This window comes from Sciurus vulgaris (genome assembly GCF_902686455.1).
Source record: "Sciurus vulgaris genome assembly, chromosome: 11".
Lineage (NCBI taxonomy): Eukaryota > Metazoa > Chordata > Mammalia > Rodentia > Sciuridae > Sciurus > Sciurus vulgaris.
This window is the reverse complement of record NC_136472.1, coordinates 55,038,435-55,061,311: the sequence shown is the minus strand read 5'-3', so window position 1 is coordinate 55,061,311 and position 22,877 is coordinate 55,038,435. Positions and strand designations below refer to the sequence as shown.

Below are 22,877 nucleotides of genomic sequence, written 5' to 3'. Positions count from 1 at the left end.
AAAAAAGTCTTGAAGGAACTGATGAGGAAAGAGGGGTCAAAAGAGGTTGCTGCAAGATGAGGAAACAGTAAGTGCAAAGACCCAGTGGTGAGAGAAAGCCATGCCTTCATAGAACCATGTGCTTTAAAAGGGAAGGGGCCAGAGGTGAGATGGGGGAAAGGCAGAGACAGGGCTACAATGGATCTCATTTGGTCTTTATCCTAAGGGCAATAGGGAGTCACAGAGGAATCAAAACAGAGAAAGAATATAAATAAATCTGTATTTTAGAAAAGTCAGTTTGGGTTGGTATATGGATAAGATGGAACAAGACTTGAGATGGGAAGATCTGTCATGAGATCACTGATATTGCTCAGAGAAGACATGACATTTCCTGAAATGCGGCAGTGGTGGGGATGGAAAGGAGGCATAGAATCAGACTGTCGTGCCAAAACATAGGTGTTGTGGGAACAGTGTGGGGGACAGGAAAGTCCCTATTTTTATATAGCTTAAAAGCTAAGGAGGAAACAGCCATTAGACAAAGAATCAAGTGAATAAATTTAATGTTTTAAATAGTGAGAAATGTTCTAAGGAAAAGCAAAAGGTGCAATGAGAGATGAAATGGGGAATGAAAAGGCAATCAGGCGACAAGAGGAGGAGGAAGGATTTCTGCCCTGAGTTTCACTCCGGGGAAACTGCCTTGCAGTAGGGATCACAGCTCAGCCAGCAGAAAGCAAGCTGGACCTCAGCTCCCACTCACCTCATCTAAGTTGCTCTTGCACAATGAACAACCTGCATAACTGTTCACAGCCCCTTTATGTGGACACCATAGGAGAGTGAAGAGAAAGAAGGAGCCATGAATGGCTTCAGGCTCTGATTTGCTTCTCCTGTAGGAGAAGCAGGTATAGGGATACATTTAGCCGGAACACTTCTGGTCACTAGTGATGGAAACCCCATTCAAACTAGCTTACACCCCATAAGAAGGTGGTCTGAAAGGACAATTTGAAAGTAGAGCTGTAAGTACCACTTCATCTATGGGTGTCAGGCGCTGGGACTAGAGCTCCTTTCACTTTTTCATGCATCTCCGTCTTTGTCTGTACTTGGCTTCATCCTCCCCTAGTCCAGCAACACACCTGGATATTGAACTCCAGTTAGAAGATTTCCAGAAGACCTCTAACTGGACCAAGTTGGGTGGTGAAGCAGGGTTTGAACGCAGGCTGAGGGACTCTATAAACTGCACTCTTAGCTGCCTTGCTATGCCACCTCCAGAGAGGAAGTCCAAAGAGAGGAAGTGAGGAAATTTAGGAGATAGGGGAGCAGCTGGAGATTAGATCACTCCATGGAAAGTGGGATTCAGGCACTCTCCTGGACTGCCCTTACCTTAATTCCCATGAGGAGCATGTAGCTGAGCTCAATTCCATTTGCAGTGTAGCGGAAATATCTCTTGCACATAAGGCCATTTTTACCAGGGCTGCACCTGAGTAAGCACCAGGTTACGCACGCCAGACTTGTAGCATGTGTATTAACATGCGTGCTCATATGACTGGAGTGCACCACCAGAGGTCACCACGCAATACAGCCAACAGAGCTTAGGCTTCAGGTCCCCTCCCTTGAATGAGCCCCTTCCAAGGCCCTGAGAGAAGCCCTAGAAATATGTCCGCATGGCCTAGTTCTTTTTTAATTTGCCAAGTAAATTACGCTAAACAATTGGTTATGAGCATTGAATCCTTCTATCTGACTCCTCGTGTTGGGTTGCATTTTGGGTATTGAGATCCTATCTAAAGGTATACATTTCATTTGAGGTGGGTGGAGTATATTTTAAATAAGTGGAATATAAAAAAGATAATAATGTTGACCATGATGTAAGTTAAAACAATTCTAACATTAAGAAGACGATCGTATCTAAAAAATGTATTTAGATCATCCTAAGAAATAGTTTATTACAAGAAATGGATAACTTTTGAATAGATGTGGGAAAGAATCTTTTATTGTTTGATAATCTGATCAATGAAGAATAGTGAATTATATGAACACATTGGAAAAATGTTTAAATTTTTGCTGATCTGGCACAAAATGCTGAAATCAACAAAGAGAGCATACAATTTACAATATACCACTATTACAAGATGTAAACACCAACACAATTTTAATGAAACTTGCCAGTTAAAAATATTTAAAATTTATTACCATACAAGAAAATTCAAAATGCCATGAGCTCTTACAACCCCCAGAGGAAAGAAACTTGATTGAGGTTTCCCCAAATGTGACACCAATCCTAAAAATGTACATGACATTTCTAATAGAGCTGTGAGCCTGAAAGAAGCTTCCTGAAATTATTAATGGTACAAACAAGTTTTGATCAACCATGTTGAAGGAAAGACTGAATGATCTCTCTGTTCTCTATATTAAAAAATCTTATTATAAAACCACTGTCACATGAAGAGATGATCAAAGAATGTGCAGCTTGGCACAGGTGGGAGTGGGCTGAAAAGGGCAGGAAAAGGGAGCAATAGGGGAAGGTAGAGAATGAGGAGAGAAGGAAGAACATGAAGACAGAGATGACGTGATGATGATGAAGGAGTTTTTTTCTCATCTGTAAAACATTTATGCCACCTATACACGAGTCACTACTATTTAAAAAATTAGATTATTTGTGTAATATTTGTTTTCATACTATACCAGATCATTTTTGCACAGTTAACATTTTTTCAGACAACAATTAACAGTAGGTTTTAATTTATGTAGAACAGGGGGAAGTGAGTCCAGAATACATAGATGGCTACATGATTGTCTGGGATTGAGGCCAGGCTGTGCCACTGACCAGCTATGGACCTTGGGAATGTGACCTAACTTGTTTGGACTTCAGCTTTCACTGTAAATAAATTAGTCATTTTGAAAAGGTATATCCAATGTGTTGGTCAGCTTTTTGTCACCGTGACCCAAATACCTGAAAGAACAACCCAGAGGAGGAAAAGTTTATTTGGGGCACACAGTTTCAGAAGTTTAGTTATGGTCGGTTCACACCATTGTTTTGGGCCTGGGGTAAGGCAGAATATCATGGTGGAAGGGCATGGCAGAGGAAAGCAGCTCAACTCATGACAGCCAGGAAGGAGAGAGAGTAAGAAGCTAAGGAGGAAACAAAACTCCAAAGGCACACCTCCAGTAATACAGTTCCACCAACCATGCCCCACCTGCCTGTGGTTACCACCCAGTTAGTCCATTCAGATTAATACATTAAATGGATTAATCCAGCAACTAAGTTAGAGCTCTCATAATCTATTCATTTCACCTCTGAACATTCCTGCATTGTCTAACATAAGCTTTTCAGGAGACACCTCATATCCAAGCCATATCCATCCCATTTCTGAAATTCTTTAGTGATTCACTTAAAGCATTTCAGGAAAAGAAAAGAGATAATGAAGTAGATCTTTTACAGATACGGGATCTGGGAACATACAAACTAAGATTTTTCTCAGTATAGGCCTCCTGGTTAGCTGATCTTTTCTTGTATTTTTTTTAAAAAAATTTATTAAGATACAATTCTTATGACTCTCCCTTTATAGTGTATATTTCATTACTTTGTTCTGTATTCACAAGGTTGTGCAAACATCACCACTATTTAATTCCAGAACATTTCCATCACCTTCAAAAGAAATTCATACCCATTAGCAATCACTCCCTACTATTCTTCCTTCCCCAGACCCTGGTAACCACTAATTTTCTAACTCCATGGATTTGCCTCTTTGGGACAATTTCTATGAATAGAAGCACAAAAATATAGTTTTTCATTGATGGCTTCTTTAACTCAGAATAATGTTTTCAAGGATTATCCATGTTTTAGCATGTATTAGTATTTCATTTATTTTGTGGCTGAATAATATTCCTATATGTGGATATATCACATTTTACTTATCTCTTTATCAGTTGATGAACATTTAGGGTTTTTTCCACTTAGCTGTTATAATGCTAAAGAACATGCATGTACAATTTTTGTATACATGTATACTTTTAATTCTTTAGGATATATATTTAAACTTGAAATTGCAGGGTATATCATACCTCTATGTTTAAAATATTAAAAACTGCCAAACTTTTTCCAAAGCAGCTGCACCATTTTACATTCCTATCAACAAGTTATGAGAATTCCAATTTCTCCATATCCTTGACAACACTTACTGTTGTTTGTCTTTTTTATTTTAACCATCCTAATGGGTATAAAGTAGTATCTCATTGTGGTTTTGAGCTGCATTTCTCTAGTGATTAATGACTTTAAACATGTATTCATGTTTTATTGGCCATTAGTGTATCTTCTTTGGTGATTTTCAAATCCTTTGCCTTTTTAAAAATTGGGTCTTTTTATTGGTGAGTTATGACAATTCTTTATACATTCTAGATACTAGACCTTTATCAGATACATGGTTTTCAAATGTTTTCTCTCACTTAGTAGATTGTCTTTTTATGTTGTTTGAAACACAAAAGATTCTTTTATTTCAATTGAGTCTAATTTATCTATCTTTTGCCTTTATATTTTGCTTGTTTGTGATTTCATATCAAGAAACCATTGCTTAGCCCAAGTTCTCATAAAAGTCTTATAGTTTTAACTCTTACATTTAGAAGTTTGATTCATTATAGTTAATTTTTTACATAGTATGTGGAAGGAGTCCAAATTCATTCTTTTGTACATAGGTATTCAGTTGATATAGCATCATTTATTGGAAAGACTATTCTTTCTCCATTGAATTGGCTTGGAACCCTTGCCAAAATTTAATTGCCCATATGTGTGGGTTTATTTTCTAGACTCTCAATTCTATTCTATCCATCTATATATGTATACTTATATCAGTGCCACACAGTCTTGATTACTGTAGTTTTGTAGTTAGTTTTGAAATCAGGAAAGTGTCAGTTCTCAGTTTTGTTTTTTCTTTTTCAAGATTGTTTTATCCATTTTGGGCCCCTTGGGTTCTCTAAATACATTTACACAGCACTGTCCTGGTGCTATTTTCAGTAGGCACTAACCTTGCCTGATATAACCAAAGAGCTGTAAATTGGCAAGGAAATTTAAAGCCATTCTTATTGATGCCCACCAGAAAACAGTTCTAAAAGGAAGGGTAATGAATTCTTCATTTTCAGTCATTTTTTGATGCAGCTTATACAAAATATAAAATATTTTATTAACTGGATATCATTGTCAAATTGCCAAAAAAAAAGATGGCAACTGTTTTTTTGGCCTTCTGAATGCTTCCACATAAACACAACTTTCTTAAAAGTATTACATAGGTGTACAAAGCAATTAATGAAAATAAGATTAATTTCTGGATTTTTTTTTGTCTGTGGTTGTTTCAGATCTGGAATGTTCCTCAAAGATTCATGGGCTCAAAGTTTGGTCCTCAATGCAGCAATGTTAAAAGGTGGAGTCTTTGGGGAGGAGAGAGAATCTTGGACTCTGACCTCATCAGTGGATTAATTCATTGGTGGATTCATAATTTGATAGCATTATTAGTGGGTAGTGGAGGTCCTTGGAGTGTACCCTAGGGGACTCTATCTTGTCCTGGTTCTTCCCCTCTGTCTCTTCTTCCTGGTCACTATGGAGTGAACAGTTTTTCTCCATCCTTCCAATAAATCTTTTCTCCTCTAAGTTGCTTTTCTCAGGTATTTTGTCCCAGTGACAAAAAGTCAAATAACACAGTGGCATTTATCAGCTTTTAAAAATTTATATTTAGTCCTGATTTCTTTTCTAGGTCTAAATAAATATTCACCTTTGTCCCAAACTTGTTCTTTTTTGCCTTTTTAAAAAGGAATTACCTCCCCTCAATGTCTTGACTTCAGGCCTTACACCACCTGAACCTACCCTGGCACACTGCTGACCACATGCCCCTATGGACTGACACATACATACACAGGTGCCCACCAGTGCAGCCAGGCACACACAGAACTGTAAGGCTTTTCCCATCAGAAGAGCCACAAGACTCTGATTACATCTGGGAGAACTCAGTGACCCCTACACAGACTTGCTAGGGATAGGCTTATAGAAGCCTGTCCACAGCTAACACAGAAAGGAGTTGAGGCCCTTCCACAAGGCCAAGCCCAAAGAGGTCTGATGCTCTGTCCCAAGGCCATCTGACATAGGTGAGGAATGACAGGAGCCATGAGAGAGGTGGAATGAGGGTTCGCCACAGAGAGACGGGGGCAGGTATGCAGCCCATGGAGAGGGAGAAAAAGGAGCAGATATGAGGCAGATTTTCACAAAAAAGCATTCCCTTTAGACAGAAACAGAAACCTAGAGACACTACTTTACACAGCTAGTAAACAGCAAAAATAAGATTGTAGCCAAGTCTGTCTAGATCAGTGATTCTCTCAATTGGAGAAAAATTTAGACCAGGGGGACACTTGGCAGAGTCTACAGATTTTTTTATGACTGCTACTGGGGAAGAGAATTCTAATGATGTCTAATGGATAGAGTCCTGCTAAATCTCTTACCATGCACAGTACAGTACCCTACACATCTCCAACAAGGATTGTCTGGTCCAAAACATCAACAATACAAAGGTTGAAAAATCTGGTCTAGACACCTCCCCAGAGTGTTCTCCACCTTAGCCCCTTTCTAGGTTTTCCATGGCCTAAGAGATCTGGGACCTCCTACCCCAGATGTTGCAAGAAGGAAAAGCTGTACACCCTACTCCAGCCCACTCCTGGTTAAATACCAGGGTCACAGCTCTACAGAGCCTATGGCCAAGATCATCGATTTCCCCCAATGGCACCTTTAGGTTCACTTTCTCTTACCCACTGGAATAAGGAAGTCTGGTCTGGGGAGGGGACATCTGTCAGCCCTACTATCTACCATCACAATAGGGCAGCCCCCAAAGACTACTGAGGCCAAGCCCAGCCTAGTTTAGTTTCCAGACATGGCCACAAGGTGGCAGTCCAACCCATCAGGAATACTGAGGCTCTCCGCCTGGGAGAGCAACATGAAGAAGGTGCCAACCTGGACAAAGGCCTGAGGGCTGGACTTGGGCCAGTTCCAGAGCCCAGCAGGACCAGATCTAAGGCCTGCAAGTGCCAGGTGTGAGAACATAGGCCAAATTTGGCTTCAGATCTTCCTTCACCATTTTCTGGTCTGAATTCAGTCTAGTTCCCACATGGAGCTTCCTGGAGCCCAGTGCTCCCTCCTGTCTAGCCTAAGCAAGAGAAATTACAAAGCCAAGGAGTTAAGAACACAGGGATGATTATTGCTCCCATTCAGTGATAAAGAAATTAAAGCAGAGGGAAATTGAAGAATTTGCCCAAGGTCAGAGCTAGTTGATGGTGGAACAGGGATTTGAACCAAGCAGCCTGGTTCATGTATACTCTTAACCACTGACCAGTACTGCTCCCCATTCCAACCCCCAGCCACAGCCACCAAAGACCCTCTGGCATGGGATCATAAGCTTCCCTCTGCAAGGGAATGGGCAGATGGCTATGCATGGGGGGACTGCTCAAAAATGGAAAAGAGGTGAGGTTTTTGACTGAGTTAAGGATCTGTGGTGTTTGTAAGAATCCAGGACTTGGTCAACAATTCTCCAAATCCTGTTTCTTGGCATTTTTTGTTTGTTTGTTTGATTTGGTTTGATTCCCCTCACTCGCCACCCCTACCCCCTGTTGTCCTCTTGGTTTTTCTGGGCTTTCTGCAAATACCAGTCTTCTCATAGTGTGAAGGGGAAGTGAGAAAAGGGACTTTTATGGTCTGCTTAGGTTACAGAAGAGGAGCAGCATTCCTTGGGGCCTGGGCTTGAGGGTGTCATCAGGTTCAAAGTGAGAATCCTAAAGTGGAAAGCCTCCCACTGGGGAGGCTCCTCTGTCTGAGTGCTCTCTGCTTATCTCTTAGGGGGTTTTAGGGTGGGATGGATACCCTTCCACACTCCCTCTCCCTTTGACGCTGGCATAACTCTTTTTCTAGCATAGCCTCCAGGGCCAGGCCTGACCAGAGCCTCTAATCATGTGTCCTCTCCCCTATTAGCAGTCCTCTGTCTCTATCCATTTCACCACCCACCCTCTGCCTACTTCTCCCCACTGCCACCTGGATAACACTGCAGCTCCCCATCAGGAGTAGCTCTGTATTGACCCCTAAGAGACCCTGGTAAGACCTCTCCCTATTTGGCCTCAAGAATTCCAGAGGCCTTTATTGTCTCTCTGCATCTTGATTGCTCCTAATTGGTGGGAATAGATGTCCACCTCTCTATACCCATCTTTTTCTCTTGCTTCATCATCTCCTAGAGTTAGGGCAGAGCTTTCAGAGAGCCTGTGTCCTGGAAATCTCAATATGGGCCAGGTTGGACTGCACCAGGCCAGGCCTCCTCATGGTTACAGGATGGGACAAATTGGTTAGGGTGAGAAAGACACTCATTCCTGCCTCACTCTGAGATTGAAGGGGAAGGAGCTCCTACTTAGAGGAATAATGCAGATCAATCTCTGGAGCGAGTGGGTGCTATCCTGATCCTAGATTCAAGCCCTTTCTTTGTCTCCACCAATCTGTCTGTTTCTGACTTTACTGTGCCTCTTTATGTCTCCCTTTGGCCTTCTTTTATCCTTCATTCCTGGCCCTGGTCCTTACCCCTCCCTATCCCTCCAAGCCTTTTCCCTACCACAGATTTCTATGTGGCTGGGTCAGGGTTCCCCTGACCAAGTGAGTAAAGAAATGTGTGTGGCACACTTTGCTTTCAGGGCCACAGCAGCATCTGTGGGTCAGTGTAGAGGGACAACTGCCTGCACAGTTGGCAAGTACCAACAGGTAAATAGGAGCTTTGTATCTTCTTAATTAAATCACCCTTCGCCTAGGCAGCCTGTGTTCGATTGGCCTGGGCTTGAATCAATAAGCCTCTTTCTCAGCCCAGTTGCCCCTGGAACTGGGCCTGATGTCCCCAGTTGTGCCCGGTTCTCCAAAAGGCTGGGAGCCCCTTGAGGGCAGGAGTTTGATCTGATTTGTCGCTTGTGTCCTTGTGCCTGAGACAGAGCCTGGAACAAGTAAGGAGTAAAGGAGTGATTGCTCAACTAAGTAAACTGAGGCACTAGTGGCAAGCATGGACCAGGAAGGCTATGAGGTGGGGCAATTTCCACCTTCACAGTCAACTGTGAAGCTGTAGGAATCACAGCAGGCAGCTGCTTCCAGGCAGCCCCCAGACCTGTATGGGCTTACAGCCGAAGCTCTAAAGGGGGGGGGGGGTAGGGGGCGGGAATGGGGGAATGGCGGTATTCAGGAGCCCAGGAGCAATTGCAGCCTTTCATAAGGGATCCCCACCCAGAGATTCAGTTAGTGCGGGAGGGTCAGTGAGCTGGTATACACGTGGTAGAGTCTTATGACACTCATGAGAGACTAGGTCAGTCTGGAGCGAAGGATCCAGAGACAGGAAGGGGTCGAAATGGGTTAATGGGGGTCCGGGATTGGCTGTTAATGGAGAACTAGGAGGACAAGCATATGGATGTGTGGGAAGTGTTATCTTGGAGCCCATGCAAGAAGGTACCTCTGGAAGAATTATGGGGGCTCCAGGTTCGGTGGGAAGGGTCGGTATTAAAGGGTTCTTCGGAGTCTTCTGTACTAGTCCGGGTCAAGGCGTCAGGATGTCCTGTCTCACCCAGAGCTCGGACAGTCCCTGGTTTAGAGGGGCGAGTGCCGACGCCCTTCTCACCTCAATTTGACCTGGGGGTGCGAGACCAGATGTTTCTCGGAGCCCCCGCCCATCAAGTGGCGTTCCCTGAGGGCGGAGCGTTGGCGGGTCCCCCCTTGAGCAGGAGGAGCGGTGCCGGGCGGGCGCCCCCAGCGCTGGGGTTGAGGGAGGCCGAGTTCGGTGCTGGGCTGGGAGGGGGGCGCGGAATCAGGGCTTTTTAGGACCCAGCGCGGCGCCTCCCTCCGGGGGCGAGTGCGGCTGCGCGCGCCGTGTGCCCGTGTCCGGAGAGCGGCGGGCTGGACGCGGACCGCGCGAGCTAGCAAGCAAGCAGGCAGCCGAGCAGCAGCCGGGGTGGAAGCAGCGTCGCGGCCGCGGCGGCCGCTCCGCGCCTTGCCTCCCTGGCCTCCCCGGCCTTGCGGCGCCCGGACCCGCCACCCCCGCCTACGGGGCCCGACCTCTGCAGCCCCCTTCGCCTTGGCCGGCAGTGCCACCCGTCTACCCGAAGCAGGGAGCGGAGCGCGGGGCGCAGAGGAACCGAAGCCAGTCCCCGCCGGCCCCGCAAACCAAACCCAGCCGGGAGAACCCCCGCCCGGCCCAGCGCTGCTCCACCAACGGTCCAGGAGCTGTCCCTTCAGCACCGCTGCAGAAGCCTGCGTCCAAGCTCAGCCCAGCGGAGCCCTAGATCGAGCCTGAGCGCACCCGGCGCAGCGCTCAGCCGCTGCCCCACGGGGCAGTACCCGTGTGCCCCTACCCAGAGGACCCGCCATCTCCTCCGGGAGGCGGGGAGAAGGAACGAGGAGGGCGGGCGGGCGGGCTCGCCCGCCGCCGAGGGGAGCAGGCAGCGAGGCGCGGAGAGAGAAGGGGGCCGGAGCCCGCCCTGCGCCCCGAGCTGCAGCCCGGCCACGCAGGGAGAAAGCAGCCGGCATCCATCTCCCCCGCGCCGAGAGCTTGCTGCGGCGACCACCGCACAGCGGAGCTCGAATTTCCCGGCCCCCTCTCTTCCCCTCCCCCTTCTGGGGGTTGGTCTATCCCTCCGGCCCTAGGAGCTGCTGACCTTCCCCCCAAAAAAGCTTTGTGTCGATTTCTCCATTTTCCCGCTGAGATGGTAAAGGGAGCCCGCCCCCCCCACTCTCTTTCCCCTCCTCCCGGGGCTCGCCGCTGAGCGCCGCCCCCCTCCCTTCTTCCCTTCCACTCTCCCTCCCCTCCTCTCCTCTGCCTCCTCCGCAACCAGACCAGCTCCCTCCCACATCTGGCGCCTAGAGACCCTTGGGATCCCGCGCACATTCCCCTGGACCAGCACCGACCTAAAGCACCCCGAGGGGCTTGGGTCACTCGTTGGGGTGGCCAGAGTCGCGGTCCTCTGTTCCCCCCGACGGCTGTGGGGAGGGGGGAGGAGGCCGCGCGCCCCCCTCCCCGGCGCCAACTCCCCCTGGCGGCCGCTCCCATGGGTGTCGCTGGGCCGCGCCATGTCTAAGGGGGTGCCGCGATGGGCCAAGGGGACGAGAGCGAGCGCATCGTGATCAACGTGGGCGGCACGCGCCACCAGACGTACCGCTCGACGCTGCGCACGCTGCCGGGCACGCGGCTCGCCTGGCTGGCGGAGCCCGACGCCCACAGCCACTTCGACTATGACCCGCGTGCCGACGAGTTCTTCTTCGACCGCCACCCAGGCGTCTTCGCGCATATCCTGAACTACTATCGCACGGGCAAGCTGCACTGCCCAGCAGACGTGTGCGGGCCGCTGTACGAGGAGGAGCTGGCCTTCTGGGGCATCGACGAGACCGACGTGGAGCCCTGCTGCTGGATGACGTACCGCCAGCACCGCGACGCGGAGGAGGCGCTCGACAGCTTTGGCGGGGCGCCTCTGGACAACAGCGCCGACGACGCGGACGCCGACGGCCCGGGAGACTCGGGCGACGGCGAGGACGAACTAGAGATGACCAAACGACTGGCGCTGAGCGACTCCCCAGATGGCCGGCCTGGCGGTTTCTGGCGCCGCTGGCAGCCGCGCATCTGGGCGCTCTTCGAGGATCCCTACTCGTCTCGCTATGCTCGGGTAAGTGACAACTTACCCATCAGAATAACCCGGCGAGGAAGGCAGCATTCTCTGCCTCCAGCAGTCAGGGGTGGGCTTGAAAAATGGCACCTAGGGAGTTCAGAACTGAAGGTGTGTGTGTGTGTGTGTGTGTGTGTGTGTGTGTGTGTGTAAAAGACAGAGAAAGGGTGACTTTACCAGGGTGACTGATGTTGTATGTATAAAAGAATCTGCCTGTGTTGCTGAATTTAATATGTATGAGTGAGTATGAATGGGTGTGTTTGTGTGTATGAGTAGATCGTGTGTGCATATTTATGTAAGTGTGGTGGTGTATATTTGGGTGGGTAAAATATGTAGTGGGAATGAGTGAGCATGTGTATGTTGAGTGTGCATGAGGGCCTGTTCGTGCACATTTGTGTCTTTGCAGATGTTCACTGTGAAGGTGTGAACTGCCCTCTGGCGTGAAAGAGACGTGGGGAGCCCTTCCTCCCTCCCAGGTAAAGGGGCATCTGGAGCCAGCCATGGCCCAGGAAGAAGGCCTCAGGCCTGCCTGGCAGCTTGAGACAGACAGCACCCTCCCCAGGGAGCAGCCTCAAGCCATTCTGAGGAGGTGGTCCTGGGGGGACTCTCCATGGCTAATTAATAGTGTTGTAGTCTGTGTATAGCTGGGCTTCCTGGCAGGGGTGTGGTGATCCCTCCGAGACCTGCTCCTGAGATCAGAGCATGTCCTTCCTCTTGGTGGAAAGGGGAGGCACTTGGATGGGGTCAGTGGGCTTGTGCCTGTGCTTCCTCTAATACCTGTGTCGTTGGACAGAGAGGGGGACCTTAAAGGGGAGCCAGAAGGACAAGGTGTGTGAGGTGGGTGTGTCTTTATCTGCCACTCCCCTTTAGCGACAGGAGATTGTTATCAGGAAAAAAGGACACCCTGCTGCTGACCTTGGTCCCTCTGATGGCCTCTCTGTATTAGTTTCCTCATTTCTAAAATGGGGAAGGGGGCCTGGGGATTCTTAAGGGTCTTTACTGCTGGACCATCAATCACTAAATCCAAAAGAAAGATAGCAGCCAGCTACCTTGGAAGAGACACTTCAGGCCTTCCTGGGCTGTGTCCTAAGAGGCCTGAGAAAACCAAGGCCTGCAGGGGAGGGGCAGAGGTGGGAATTTAATGCAGAGCCTCTTGGTGTCTTTGAGCCACCCCTCTCCGCACTCCCAGGCAAAACACTGCCTCTGCCCTGCTGTCTTTTACAGCTCCACATCCCTTCCCGCCTGCCAGCTGAAGCCTGTGCCAAAGTCAGGGGGATGGAGCTGGGGAGGGACAGGAGTCTGCAGAAAATCAGTGGATGAATGACACTTGGGGAGGGGGGTAAGCTGTGGTACTCAAGGCCAGAGAATAGCCACTTAGGTAGAAACCTGGCAGATTTATTACTGAGTTAAAACACAGCAAGTCATGTGAGGGAGAGGGCAGCAGGTCAGAATTTTACACCTCGAGTTCTAGAATAGGTGTGTGTATTTGGGGGAGGGGGCAATAGAGAACACCAGACCTCTCATCTTGCTTCTGAGGATCTTGCCCAAGGTCACCTGGGGAGTTGGAAACCAAATAGGACTTGAGCCCAAGTCTCCTGGGACTCTATCCTCTCCTGAGCTTGCCATCAGCTTCCTGTCATTCCTGAGTGGACTGGGACCCTCCGGGCCTTCCCTCCCTCCGTTCCTGACAGAGGCCACCACAGCTGAAGTATTATGTAACCGGAGGCTTGCTGAACTGTGGGGAGGGGCAGAAACAAGGGGACTGAGAGGTTGAGCCAGCACATGCTGGGGAGGGGTTGAGGGCAGGATGGGCAAAAGGCCTGTGTTAGAGCAACTGCCCATTCAGCCCACATTTGACCTTGAACAGCATTTCCTTCCTCTTGGCCCCTAAAACCAAGGGGTAGGCCCAACTTCCTCATGGCTTCCTTGCAAGATGCTAACCTCCTGGACACCCCTCCTTGGGCTCAACTTTAGAACTCTGATATCCCTGAGTTTCAAGACAGTCAGGAATCAGCGGGAAGTTCCAGCCCCTGCCCCCATCCGTCTCCTCCCACTGAACCTTCCTAGGGTCTGGGGTGACCTTTATTCACTGGAGACAAATAGGCCACCCATTGTGGCTTGAGGTCTCATTGGTGTACAAAAACCATACTTGAAAAATCTTGAAAAATCTCTCAAGTGAATGTTCATTGAAAACCAGACTCAGGGAAATGCTGGGGGCAGTAGAGTGCCAGGGGGAGTGAAGGTACCAGGGATGCAGGTGGGTGTTAGTGGATGGCCCCCTTCTGCATACCCAGGCACCTCTCCCCAGTTGCCTCACAGAAAAGTTGTAGTCCCTCAGACTACCTTGGGTAGCACAGGACACGGAGGCCCATGGGGGAGGGGTCTTCCCAAGGACACACAGGGACTGAATAAAGAGCTGGGATTAGAACCCGGGCTCCTGCCGCCTGCCCAGCTGGCCTAGCTGCATTGCGCTGCCTCTCTGCAGCTCCCTGCGCAGAGACCAGTGGCTGCCCGCCCTCCTCCCCCTCCATCTTTGCTCTGCTGCTGCTGCTATCACCTTTGTTTACCTCTCCCTGCCACGGGTCCCCAAGCCTCCTCAGTTTGGTGGATAGGGAATTGAATTTTTATTCTAGATTCTAGACCAGAATCTAGTATGTGTGTGATATTGCATGTGTGTGTAAAAGAAAAGCTGTACGTGTGTGAGAGAGAATCTGTGTGAGAGAGATACTGTGTGGGTGTGAGAGACTCTTCATGTGTGTGAGAATAAAAATATGTGTGAGACTCTGGGTCACACATACACGTGTGTAGTGAGAATATGAGACACATCCCTCTGCCGGAGAAATTCTGTGTGAATGTGAGGGTCAGATTGTGTGTGTTTTGTGAGGCAAACTGTGTGTGTGTGTGTGTGTACGAGACTGTGAAGGAGATAACGTGTGTATTAGGGAGACCGTATGTGTAGGGCAGATGCAGTGTGTGAGACCTGAAGTGAGTGTGTCTCTGAGTGTATTATTGTGTGTAGCAAGTGTGAAACTGTATATGTGGAGCTCTGCATGTGAGTCTGAGTGTGTATGTAAGGCTGTGTGCATGAGACCATCTGTGCATGGGTGGGATGTCCTGTGTGTGACAGACTGTGTATATGTGAGGCTGTGTTAGCGACTGTGCCAGATCCTATGTGTGACAGCATGTGTTGTGTGTGTGAGAGACACCTGGGCATGTGTGTCAATGTTGCTGTGCTTATGTGAGAGAGACCCTATGTGGCCTGGGTGTATCCAGAAGAAGATGAAATTTCGGTGCAGCTTCCTGCCTGCTGCCTCCATCTCCTGGGACTCCTGAGCTCCCTTACCAAGGGCATTTCCCATCCTCATATGTCTACAGAAATGCCATTCTAGCCCAGACCAGTTGTTGGTACATGGGCCAGTGGTGAGGTCGCCTATCTCTCAAGAGCTGTCACCTGCCGCAGGCCTTGGTGTTGGCCCTGGAAGATAGGGACAATACTTGGCTGAGGGTGGAAAGTTCCATCTGAGTTCTGAGGGGTGTCAGTGGTGGCTGGAGCAGCTGGTTCCCTGGCCCTTCTCTGCTGGACACCAACCAAGGGGGCAAGACAGGGTGAGGTAAGCTGGGGCAAGATGGTCCCCACTTGTATTCTGGGGAGTGGGGAGTAACCCAGAGATACACAGAAAAGAACAATGATATGATGTGGTAATGGGTGGAGGGACTTCTTGGGGCCATAAGAATAAGAACTGTGCCAGAGGAGGTCATGCTGGGGCAAGCACTGGGGGGCAAGCAGGAGTTAGCCAGGGAGAAGGCAGTGGACAAATCGTCCTTGCATGCAAAGTCACAGAGGTGTGAGAGCAGGTATGTTGGGCAGTCCAGGGTAACTGGAAACTCACCCTCCTTTCTTCCTTTGGGGTCAGTGCAGGTGTGAAGCCTGTGGCCTTTTTCTATGATTTATATGTTGTCACTAGGAACATCATTCTGTGTCACACCAGAGCCAGTGATGGTCCTTAGGCTGAAAGCCAGAGACTATCCCCACTATGTATATGAGGTATGTATATGTGTGGTGACATCTGTCCCCAGGGTCACTTCACTTTCCAGATTTCTAAGAAGTACCAATGATCTCCAAGCTGGGGGAGCCTACCTCTAGCCACCCCACTGCCCTCTCTGCTGACCCCTTATCCCATGTCTGTCTCTTTGCCTCTTTGTGACCTGATGTCGCCCTGACTCCCCCTCAGGCCCCTGAGAAGGAAACTTACCTAGTGGCTAGAATGAGGAGCCTAGACAGAGACTTCTGTGTCTCCCTGGGGTCCTAGCAGACACAGAGCCCTTGGCAGAGGAGAAATCAGGGATAGAGCTGTTGTTAGGCACCTGACCTCTCACCTCAGATCCCCCAGGCCAGGGCCCACTTCAGTCATGGTAATGTGTGAAGGAGACCCATGAACAATGGAGAAGAGGCTGGAGGGACTCCAAAGGCCCCTTACCAATATGTCCTCCTTTAGTCCACGTTATTCTCCTTCCCATAGTCCTTTTATAGGGGTCCTTGTGTCTTTGAATGGTGCCACCAAGCCCCCAACTCCCCTCCTGGTAATGAACATTACTGACTTAGCATCTGATGGTCAGAGCTCTTCAGCCTCTTCACTCATAAAGAGTATCCCTATAAATGGGGATAATGACACAGGTCCTCAGAGGGTTGATGTAAAGACTCACTGGGGGTAATCATGGACAGCCACAGGCACACAGTAGGTGCTCAGTAAGTGTTGGCAGCTCTTATTACTCTTGTTGCTTGTAGTATCATTTTACCTCATGACTACCTCTAGACTCCATCCTCTTCCTCCATTTCCATGTCTATCACCCTTCTTCAAGCCACCACCTTCCCTTAGGCCCACCTCTCCAGCAGCTTTCTGAATGTTCTCCCTCTGCCAGCCCCTGGCCCTTCCAGTCCATTTTCCACTTGGCAGCCACCGAGGTCTTTTCAACTCACTAATCTGTCAGGTCACTAACTTGCCTGCTTATAACCTTTCAGTGCTTCCCTGATGCATATTGTGGTCTTGCAGGCTGCCCTGACCTCCCTATGTCCCTAGTCTCTCTGGTCTCTTCTGGTGGGCTGTCCTCAATGCCCCCTGATATTCAACCACCTGGCCTGTTTCAGTTTTTTGCTGGTGCTAGGTTATCCTGCCTCAGGGCCTTTGCATACACCATTGCCTCTGGAGCACTCTTTCCTCCTGTCTTACCCCTCTTTATCCTTCACACCCTCCACAAATATCAATTCTTCAGCCGTGTCTTTGCTGGACCCTACAGGCTGGGTCAGGGTTTCAAACCAGGATTTTCCCTTCAGAGAAGCTATCTGGTTTGTGGGGAAAAAAAAAATTCATGAATAGTCTTGCTTGATTTGGGTTTGTTTCCCCTCAGACTGTAATCTTCCTGCATGCCCAGTGTCACAGGAGCCTATAATAATGACAATGAGAAAGGTGAGGCCGAGGGAGGAGTGCTTTGCCCCAGGTCACACGTGAGCAGGTTAGCTGCCCAACTGCTTCAGAAACCAGTGTCTCCTAATGCAGGGCTCAGTATTGCCTCATGTCCCACCTCAGAGAGTATTCGAGGCCTGGCACCCTGAGGGCGGCACCTGTGTTCAGGAGATCTGGCATCTGCCAGAAGCTTTGGGCTTGAGTCTCTCAGAGAGGAAGTAGATTGTCTCAGAGGTGGGGGACGGGGCCTGGTGGGGCTTATTCCAGGGCACACTGCTGTGCTGGGCCTCCCAGTACAGCTGAATGTAGTTCCTTTGGCTATTCTGAGCAGTCTCATGACCAGTGTACTTGCTCTAGACCGAAAGGTCAGATCCTTGAACCACTCCCTCCCGTCAGTTCCTGGGCCAGGCTGGCCACCACCCCAGTTCCAGCTCCCCATCTCTGGAGAAGGCTCAGAGCAAAAGGTGGGCCCAGGGACAGTTTGCTTCCCAGTCTTTGTCCAAGGGAATCACTTCGATGAAAGGGATTACTTCCCATGTTCATGGAATTTTTGGGGTGAATGGGTGTTCCAAGGCCACCTGTAGTCATTACTGTTAAAGAAAAAAAATTATTCAATGATACGTGTTAAAACACATGTCATTCAGGACTACTATCATAGGTACAGGGACCACTGCAATGGGGTCTTGCAGTGGAGAGTGATTGGGCTCAGCTTTGAAAACAACCTGGGTCAGTGGGAGTTTGTAGCCAAGGATCAGGGTGTGGGTAGGTGAATGGGCAGGTATGACCAGGAAACGTCAGGGGCTGGGGGAGGGGGGTTCTGGCTAAACCAACCTAACAGGATTCTTGCTGAAACCAGGCTAAAGATCTCACCCCGGGGGTGGTGGAAGATGAGGAACCTGATCAGATATGGAAGTAATCACGTATTGAGGATGAGGGGTTCTGGCTAAACAGGCTTAGAAGGGTGCTTTTGCTAAAACTGGATTACACATGAAGTGCGCAGATGGGCCTAGGAGAAGGCTCAGAAACCTGACTCAAGTTTAGTCAAGCAAAGAATCTTTATTACTACTGTCATCCAGTGTCAGAGAAATAGGCTTAGAGGACAGACATTCTGCCCAAGACCACCAGGGAGTCTCACACAAGGGTCTGTTGGCCCAGCACCTGGCCATCTGTATTTCTTTTGGGTCTCAGTTTTTAGAGAACCCCAAACTGCACCTGGGCATGCTAGTGCCCTCTTACTGCTTCTACTGATTTCTGGCACTGAGGGAGGGAGAGTAAGAAGTTACCTGCCCTCCCAGGCTGGTTGAGACCCCCTCAGGTAGGTGGACCCAGGGTTGGCCCAAATCCTCCCAAGCAGGATTTTCCAGAACTACCCTTCCTTTCTTGATCATAATATTCCTGGCCACTATTTACTGAAACACTTACTTTTTGTCAGGTATTGTCTCAAGGGCTTGATTCATATATTCTCATTTAATTCTCACAAAGATACCCACAGGACTGCAGAATTATTATCACGCCGATCTCACAACTGGGCTGCTGAGGCTCAAAGGGGTGAAGTCACTTATCCAAGGTCACTCAGCTTATGAGCCATGCAGCCAGCATTCAAACCTGTCTGCCTGACACCAGAGCATTTTCTAACCACCACACAGTGCTGCCTCCTGTCTGTGTTCCAGAGATGGCAGTCTGCAGCCTGTCATGCTCCAGGCTTGAATTTCCATCTGGTACCCTCCATCAGACACTTCCCCAGCAACATGTCCAAGGATCCCACTCAACAAGTTCTGGCCCTGGATGATGGCAAGTGAGGGCAGTGTATGGCTGGCTAAGGTAGTGCTCTGGTCATTTCAAAGAAGAAGGCTCACCCACAGTACCTCAGCTGCCTTCCACCCATCCATACAGGCTGGGGACTCCATATGGTCTGGTGGGAAATGGCAGGGGCACTGGGGAAGCCAAGAAGTTATCCTGCGTGGCAGCACATGGAAGGAATGCTGACTGCCCCTCAGCTCAGCATTCGAGGCCTTCTGCTCTGGGCCCTGGCCATGTTTCCTGCTGTTCCTTTCTGCCCGGCTTCTCCCTGGCCTCCTCAGTCTTGAACTCTTATTTTAACTTCTGGGTTTTTGCTCGTCTGTTCTGCTCACTTGAGTGTACTCTTTGCTGATCATGTAATCTGTTTCCTTAAGGTCCCTAGCACTTAGCCTGGTTCCTCCTGCCCTTGCTGACCTCTTCCTTCAGAACTGAGGGCTCCCAGCTTGCATGATTTGAGTCTACTTTGAAGGCTTGGGGCTGGGGACAGACAAGCCCCTAGGATCAAGAACTGGCCTGGGTATGTTGGAGAGATGAGGTCACAAACAAAACCCAGGTTGTGGACATCAGGCAGTTAGACATAGGAAGATCTGTAGCCAGGTCACCAAACCAATCAGATTACCTTGGGCAAGACCTGTCACCCTTCAGGCTGCAGTTTCTCTACCTGTAACATATAGAGGTTGATCTAAATGACCACTAAGCCTCTCCCAGCTCTGACATTCTGGGAGTCCAGGAGTTCCTACAGGAACTGGGGGGACCAAGTGAGTCTTTTCCTCTCTCTCCTTCTACACCCCAGCCTAGCTCCTCTCCAGGACCCTGGTGAGCTCTCCAGGCATGCGTCCTGGCACTAAGAGGATAGGAGCCCAGGGAGGGGTTCTGAAGAACTTCTCTATTCATTCAGCCTCCCTCAAACCTGTGCTCCTTCATTCTTTCAAAGTCTAGTAATCAAGCCCCTGTCTGATAGGCTCACCAGCCCTCTGACAGGCACAGACCCCAGGGGTACCACCTCTTTCAGGTGTGCTTGCTGTGGTCTGGTAGGAAGCACCTATTGCCCTATTCCTGTCTCTTGACCCTCAGGGGGCAGCAGAAGGCCATTCAGAGGAGAGCTCCTGTACTAGGCTGTAGGAGAGGGTCACAGTGGGTGGGTGCTGTGCTAGATGGAGCCAGGGCTGGAGTCAGGGTGCTAGCATTGACTGTCATGGGAACCATTGCTGGAGGACTCCCATCCCAGAACTACCTGGGTTGCCTAAGAAATTCAGATTCCCAGACTCTGCCCCCAAAGGATTCAGTTCCTAGATCTGTCCACTCCCAGGTGATGCTAATGCTAGCAAGGGAGACTTAACACTATGGTACCTTGGGCACAAGGGCTTCTACTACTCAAAGTGTGGCCCTCTGACCAACACAATATCACCAGGCACTTGTTAGAAATACAATTTCAGGGCTGCGGTTGTAGCTCAGTGGTACAGTTCTTGCCTAGCATGTATGAGGCACTGGGTTCAATTCTGAGCACTGCATGTACGTAAGTAAAATAAACGCCCAGTGACAACTAAAAAATACTTTAAAAAATAAGAAATACAATTTCAGGCCCCACCTCAAACTGAGCATTTTCACAAGATCTTCAGATAATTCATATTCATTAGAGTCTGGGAAGCACTGATGCAGGCAACAGTTTCCAGCTTAGGGAGTGTCAGGATGGAGAGGGCTAGATTGTATGCAGGTTGACAGGGCTTCACGGATAATTCTGATTTTCCTTGCAGCCAGTTGTTGGTGGCTGGGTGATGGCACCTGAGGCCAAGGCCCCAACTTAGTAAATGACCACTGTCTTCATTCAACTGCTCTAACGGAGCAAGATCCCCTGCCTTGGGGATTGTCCTGGCCTCTCCTCTTACATGTCAGCAGATCCTGTTGTCTTCATGCTTAAGACACACCCAGAACCCACCTGCATCCCATCACCCCTGCTGCCGCCTCCCAGGGTGAAGCCACCATCTTCCTGCCCCTGGATTATTGCTGAAGCTCCCCAACTGTCCTCCCTGCCTCTGCCCTGGCCCTGACCACTCAGTCCTTCTCTGCAGGGCAGTCCAGGCCATCTGGGAAAATGCCAGTCAAACCAAATCAGCCCTCTGCTCATCTCACTCTGGCTTCTTGTCCCCCTCAGAGGAGAAACCCAAGTCTTCTGAGGGCTGCAACTGTCCTTTGAGTGTCCCCGCCTGTCCTTTCCCTTCTGTCTTTCTGCCTATCTCCTGTGCGCTCATCCTGATGCCCTCAGCCTCCCTCTGGCACACTGTGCTTCCACTCCAGGGCAGTCCTCTCTCTGGGTCCTCCACCAGGAGCACCCCACCAGCAGGTATTCCAGGCGTTTGCTCTCTCACCTCTTCAGGTCTGTACTCAGGTGTTATCACCTCAGAGCGCACTCTCCAGTTCCTTCCCTGCGTTGTGCTTCACGGTTTCTCTTTGACGTTTACCACCATCTAACATACTCTACTTTTGTTTTTTTTTTTTTTTTTTTTTTTTTTGCGGTGCTGGGGATTGAACCCAGGGCCTTGTACTTGCAAGGCAAGCACTTTACTGACTGAGCTATCTCCCCAGCCCTATTTATTTGTTTATTGTCTATTTCCCCCAGTAGGGTGTAAGTTCCATGGGATCAGGGATTCTCATCTCTTTTGTCAATTGTGCTATCCCGGAATCTAGAGCAGGGTCTGGTACATAGTGGGTGCTAAATAAATATTGACTGAAAGAATGAAAAAGTGGGGTGGGTTCAAGACCAAGGTCAGACATGTGTCCCCCAAGACTTTGAACCTGTTCCTGGCTGGTCCCCCTTCCATGCCTCATCTAGGAATGCAGCCCCTCCTTTCCCCAGGCTGGAGTGGCAATGAGCAGGCAAAGGTGGGGCAGTGCTAGTACCTCCGGTTCACCCCAGTTGGGAGGGTCCCACCTGCATAGTCCCATCCAGATGGGCCAGATGAAGGTCTTCACAGCCTCGTCCCTCTGTCTTTCCAAACTCCTTCCTCACGCTGCATTTTCCCAGCCACTAACGAAAGCTCGGAGGCCAACATGCTCTTCTTCAAAACCAGGAAGCACAAGCTCCCAGGCCCCACTTGGTGCACACAGCCTAAGCCCCAAGTCCAATTCTCTTGGATTCTGAAGGCCAGCCAGGTCTTTTTTCTACCTTTCCCTCTCTATCTCCTTACCTTTCCCTCTTCTGTCCTCTTTCCTCTGTCAGCTGTGTTTATGGGAAGTTCTAGGTATTAGTCACTGGCTTTCAAAATAGTCTCCTTTCCTTGAAGGCCTAGGATGACTTTTGTCCCAAATCCCCCTGCTTCAGACCTCCTTGTGTGTTCAGTAAAAAATTTGTGGAGTTCACATCTCCTTCCATCCCCCTCTGCTTTCTGCCTACTTGACCTTAGCAATATGACCCAGAGCCCCCTTTCTTTCCTATGAGCAGGTCTCTGGAACCAGGAAGTCTGTATTTGAATTTCATCCCCTCCGCTTTCCAGCTGTGTGACCTTGGACAAATTCCCTAACCTGTCTGTGCCTCAAGAGAAGGATATTAATAGCATCTGACTCATGGGGAAGTCGGGAGTATTAAATGTATTAAGTACTTAGCCCAGAACCCAGAACATAATAAGTGCTTAATTATTGTGAGTTTCATTATCTTCTTTTCACCAGCTCTTGGCCCTAAAAATTCAAACCTTCATCTGTTCCCCACCTGCTTCCTTTTTTCAGCTACTGACTCTTCTTACAAAGACTTCTTCTAGGGGGTCACCTCTCCAACCCTAGGCTCTGGGGCCCCTTCTTCCAGACTCTGTTTCCCAGAAGCCAGATATCAGGGGTATCACCCTGGAAGGCAGCCTGGATTCTTTCTTGATTCTCTCACAAACACCCTGTGTATCAGGCAAGTCGTGCTCTTTCTGAGCCTTGGTCTCCCCATCTGTTCTAATGGTCTGCTCA

At 49.2% G+C, this 22,877-nt stretch overlaps 1 protein-coding gene across 1 annotated transcript in view; it reads left to right on the top strand.

Annotated features, from left to right (window-relative positions):
• Positions 1–9,811: 9,811 nt before the first annotated feature.
• Positions 9,812–22,877, top strand: part of KCNC1 (potassium voltage-gated channel subfamily C member 1) — a 44,056-nt gene continuing 30,990 nt past the window's right edge. Inside the window, exon 1 of the mRNA XM_079103958.1 lies at positions 9,812–11,670. Coding sequence (XP_078960084.1) covers positions 11,101–11,670 — 570 coding nt within the window. The 5' untranslated portion in view covers positions 9,812–11,100. The remainder of the gene's footprint in view (positions 11,671–22,877) is intronic.